The sequence below is a fragment of the Nicotiana tomentosiformis genome, chromosome 9 (assembly GCF_000390325.3).
Source record: "Nicotiana tomentosiformis chromosome 9, ASM39032v3, whole genome shotgun sequence".
NCBI lineage: Eukaryota > Viridiplantae > Streptophyta > Magnoliopsida > Solanales > Solanaceae > Nicotiana > Nicotiana tomentosiformis.
Genome location: NC_090820.1, coordinates 5,625,631 through 5,630,667, shown reverse-complemented (window position 1 = coordinate 5,630,667; position 5,037 = coordinate 5,625,631). Strand labels below are relative to the sequence as shown.

The following is a 5,037-nucleotide window of genomic DNA, read 5'->3' as shown; positions in this document are numbered from 1 at the left end:
GGGTTTGAAACCCTAAATTAGGTAAGTCACAAAATCGGCAAAAATCAATAGACCCATAAGTAATAGAGCAAATATAGACGAAGAAATATTAAAAAAAACAGATTTTGAACCAGATTTGGTTCAAATCAATGAAGATATGAAACCCTAACCTTTAGGGCTTAGTGCGAATAAAGAGAGATATGAGAGAATCATCACAAATAACGTACTTGGACTCGAGATTTGTCCGGATTCAAATGATAAACACAGATTTGTACGGAATCAAATCGGGGTACTTGCCATTTTTAGGCAAGTACCTAAGTTATTCTGGAATCTAGCACCAAATAAGGGAAGAACCCTAAAATGGTAAGAAAATAGGGTAAGAATCCCATTAGGACCGGGATTTGGGTGAGCTGGCAGTGTTAGGGTTCAACAGGGGAGGGGAAATATGGGCGGCGGTTTTAGAAAAGTGAGGATTAGGGTAGAGAGGAGGGATATAAGGGAAGATGGTCGTTAGTTGTGGGCCGTTGATCATTTTTGATCAACGGCCAGGATTTAGGCGGATTGGGATTGGGTTTAATGAATGGGTAAGGGTAATTGGGTTAGGGGTATTGGGCTTGGGCTGGTTTGGATAGTTTTAGGTCCGAATTAGTTATAGAATTAGATTTTAATAAATAATAATTTATAAAAATAATAGATAAATAACAAAATATATTATTTTTTCATGCAAACGATTAAAAACAATTGTTTAACATTATAAAAAATATAAAACTTATTTTTTGCATAAATAAAGTAATTATAAGTACATATGGGCTATTATTGCAAAATATACAATTTAGCCTAAAAATACAAATGTAATTATAACAAAATGTAAATACAATATTTAAAATCTAATATGGGTGTAAATGAAAAGTGTAGATGATAAAATCATCATAAAAATAATTTATAAGGTAATTAATAGATATTTAAATAATAAAATATAGGAATAAAATTGATTTAAAGCTTTTAAAAACCATAGAAAATTATGAAAAATGCTTGTATATGCTTGTAGATCAAATGATGGTGCATATGCACTATTTTGAAAGTGTGTGTGTATATATATATATATATATATATATATAAAATATGAGGGAAAAATTGGGTATCATTAGCTGCCCCTCTTTACCCGGGAAGGATGAAAGAGTTGTCGGGTAAAGAAATGATGACCGATTTTGACCGAATGAGGTGATTTGAAAAAAATGTAGGCCGTACTCTGGTATCTGATCTGCCTATATATCCCTGATTTTACAAGAATCAGGCCATGTGTAGTTCAGGATCCAACGGTGGAACGAACCGATGAAGTTGTTGTAAGAACAGACAAAATATTCTGGATAGGACAAATCAGGATTGATAATGGTTATGGATACTTGAGTAGGTATCATGTGAGAATAAGTAACGGGCGGTGGTCGGTGGCATTTGAAATAATTGAAGGATATGAACGTTGAATGGAAACTGTAGCGAAGATTGTTCCCGTTATGAGAACGGTTACTTCCCGGATTACCTGCAAACTCAGAATACAATGCATGCATACAGATTATCGCATAAATTTAAACATGATACAAATTCTCTTTGGACCATGGAGATCGTCCTTGGATGGTGAGGATGACGTCCTTAGACCATGATGTCCCGGGCCATGAATTGTGCGGTAAAGGGTTCACAAGAAATGAAATGATGTTCTTGGGCTATGAAGATGGTGCCTCTGAACCATAATGCCTTTGAATAATGATGTTCAAGATTAAGAGATCCTCAGGCCATTGCATGGTGTCTCCCGGCTATGGGGATGATGCCTTCGGACTATGACGCCTTCAGACAAATTCTCTATGTATCAGCCTATGAGATGCAGAGATATGATGCTTGAGATAAAACAAGACAGAGCTTAGTCCTGTGTAGAGTCGGGAGCAGAGCTTAGTCCCGAGAGAAGAAAATAATGCAAGGTTTGGAGCAGAGCAACATTTGTGGTTATGCAAGGAGATACAATGCTTAGTCTCATGCAATGAGAAGGCAATGCTTAGCCTTGTGCAGTTGAGGAGGCATGGCTTAGCCTCATGCAAGATGTGAGACAATGCTTAGTCTCATGCAATGAGAAGGCAGAGCTTAGCCTTATGTAATTGAGGAGGCAGGGCTTAGCCTCATGCAAGATTTGAGACAATGCTTAGTCTCATGCAAGGAAAGGCAGAGCTTAGCCTTATGCAGCTAAGGCGGCAGGGCTTAGCCTCATGCAAGATTTGAGACAATGCTTAGTCTCATGCAATGGGAAGGCAGAGCTTAGCCTTATGCAATTGAGGAGGTAGGGCTTAGCCTTATGCAAGATTTGAGATAATGCTTAGTCTCATGCAATGGGAAGGCAGTGCTTAGCCTCATGCAATTAAGGAGGCATGGCTTAGCCTCATGCAAGGCTGAGACAGTGCTTAGTCTCATGCAATTAAGGAGGCAAGGCTTAGCCTCATACAAGGTTTGAGACAATGCTTAGTCTCATGCAAATGGAAGGCAATGCTTAGCCTTATGCAGTTGAGGAGGAAAGGCTTAGCCTCATGCAAGATTTGAGACCATGCTTAGTCTCATGCAATGGACAAATAGTAAGTGAGAGCGGAGTATTTCTTAGTTGGAGATGGGTCCAGTAGCTTTGTGGTTGTGAAGATAATGATTCTAAGGTGCGCACGTACTGGCGACTATCTCTTGTTCCTGCATTCAAAAGAAAAATCGATTTTGCGGGGGAGGTTGGTTCGTGCCTTTGTCTGCTCTGCTTCGCGGTGGAATCCTGTTCGGGTTACCATGGGTAGCATTTGGCTAAAAATAAAGTTTTCGAAAAATATGCATGCATAGTTATTCAAAACACAGTAATGCGCAATTTAAAAACTGATTAGATGAACCGGTAACTGTGACACCATCAAAGACATTGCGACCTTCTTGACATAGAATTTTGAGGGTCCTCCTCAAAATTCTGCCCCAGTTATCTAGATGAACTTCTAGCTATTCCGCACACGGTGCCGTTGGCTGAACTTGCTTCGGAATTTTGATGGTCCTCCTCAAAATTCTGCCCCAGTTTCTGATTATGGGAAAAATGGAAATTTTATTGTATTGTGACCAAACACATAGGGCTGCCTACGTATCCCCTCTTAAACGGGAATCAGGTCAAGCGTAGTTCAATTACATCATATGAAGAAATGCAAACAGTTTAAACATAGTATCTTTTGACTGTATCTGAATTGATAGGCTTTGGCCAAATTTCTCCATCCATCTCTGCGAGTATGAGTGCCCCTCCTGTTAGTACCCTGTGAACCACATAAGGCCCTTGCCAGTTGGGTGAGAATTTTCCTTTGGCTTTATCCTGATGTGGAAAGATCCGTTTCAGCACCAGTTGTCTCAGTGCGAACTGTCTAGGTCTGACCCTTTTGTTGAAAGCTATGGACATTCTGTTTTGATAGAGTTGACCATGACATACCGCATTCATTATTTTCCCATCTATGAGGGCTAATTGCTCATAGCGGCTTCTTATCCATTCTACATCACTGAGTTCAGCTTCTTGTATGATTCTCAAAGAAGGAATTTCTACCTCACCGGGGATGACGACTTCAGTACTGTAGACCAATAGATAAGGAGTTGCCCCGGTTGATGTGCGAACTGTGGTACGGTATCCTAATAAGGTGAATGGTAACTTCTCATGCCACTGTTTGTGATTCTCTACCATCTTTCTTAGTATCTTCTTGATATTCTTGTTAGCGGCCTCCACGGCTCCATTCATCTGGGGTCAGTATGCTGTGGAGTTTTTGTGCTTGATTTTGAAGGTTTCACACATGGCTTTCATTAGATCACCGTTGATATTGGCGGCATTATCAGTGATGATGGATTCTGGAACCCCGAATCGGCAAACAATACGATCGTTGACAAAATCCGTGACGACTTTCTTGGTTACAGCTTTGTAAGATACAACTTTAACCTACTTTGTGAAATAGTCGATGGCCACTAGAATGAACCTGTGCCCGTTTGAAGCGGTGGGCTCGATTGGCCCGATGACATCCATTCCCCAGGCAGCAAAAGGACAAGGTGCGCTTGTTGCATTAAGTTCATTTGGAGGTACCCGTATCATATCTGCGCGTATCTGGCACTGATGACATTTTTGGACATACCGAATGCAGTCTGTTTCCATAGTCATCCAAAAGTATCCGGCTCTGAGTATCTTCTTGGCTAGGACAAAACCATTCATATGTGGGCTGCAGGTTCCGGCATGTATCTCTTCAAGCAGTTTGGAGGCTTCTTTGGCATCAACACACCGTAATAGCCCCAGATCAGGAGTTCTTCTATACAAAATTCCTCCGCTTTGAAAGAAATGGTTGGACAACCTCCGAAGTGTGCATTTCTGGGTATGGTTTGCATGCTCTGGATATTCTCCTTTTGCCAAATATTCCCTGATATCGTGAAACCATGGATTACCATCTGTTTCTTCTTCAACATGAGCACAGTAAGCTGTTCGATTATGGATTCTTACCAGAATGGGATCGATGAAGTTCTTGTCCGGGTGTTGTATCATGGAGGACAAAGTGACAAGTGCATCTGCGAATTCATTCTGGATTTTGGGGACATGTAAGAATTCTATCTTCGTGAACCTCTTCATCATCTCTTGTACGTGATGCATATATGGTATTATCTTGGTGTTCTTTGTAGCCCATTCTCCTTGTACCTGGTGCACCAACAGGTCTGAATCACCAATCACCAGCAATTCCTGGATATTCATGTCGACAGTCAAATTGAGTCCTAATATGCAGGCTTCATATTCCGCCATATTATTGGTGCATGGAAACCTGATTTTTGAGGACACCAGATAATATTGACTGGTTTCTGACACCAAAACGGCTCCGATACCGATTCCTTTGAAATTTACAGCTCCGTCGAAAAACATTCTCTAACCGTCGTAGGATTTAGCAATATCTTCTCCTACGAAAGACACTTTTTCATCAGGAAAATACGTTTTCAGTGGTTCGTATTCTCCTCCTATAGGATTTTCTGCAAGATGATCTGCTAATG

The 5,037-nt window shown here is 40.5% G+C and overlaps 1 protein-coding gene across 1 annotated transcript; it reads right to left on the bottom strand.

Annotated features, from left to right (window-relative positions):
* Positions 1–3,190: 3,190 nt before the first annotated feature.
* LOC138898335 (uncharacterized) lies at positions 3,191–4,795 on the bottom strand. The gene is made up of 3 exons (XM_070184395.1): positions 4,143–4,795; positions 3,458–3,593; positions 3,191–3,343 (listed from the first exon to the last, which is right to left on the bottom strand). Exons 1-3 carry the CDS (start codon positions 4,793–4,795, stop codon positions 3,191–3,193), a joined length of 942 nt encoding a protein of 313 aa, XP_070040496.1.
* Positions 4,796–5,037: the final 242 nt, after the last annotated feature.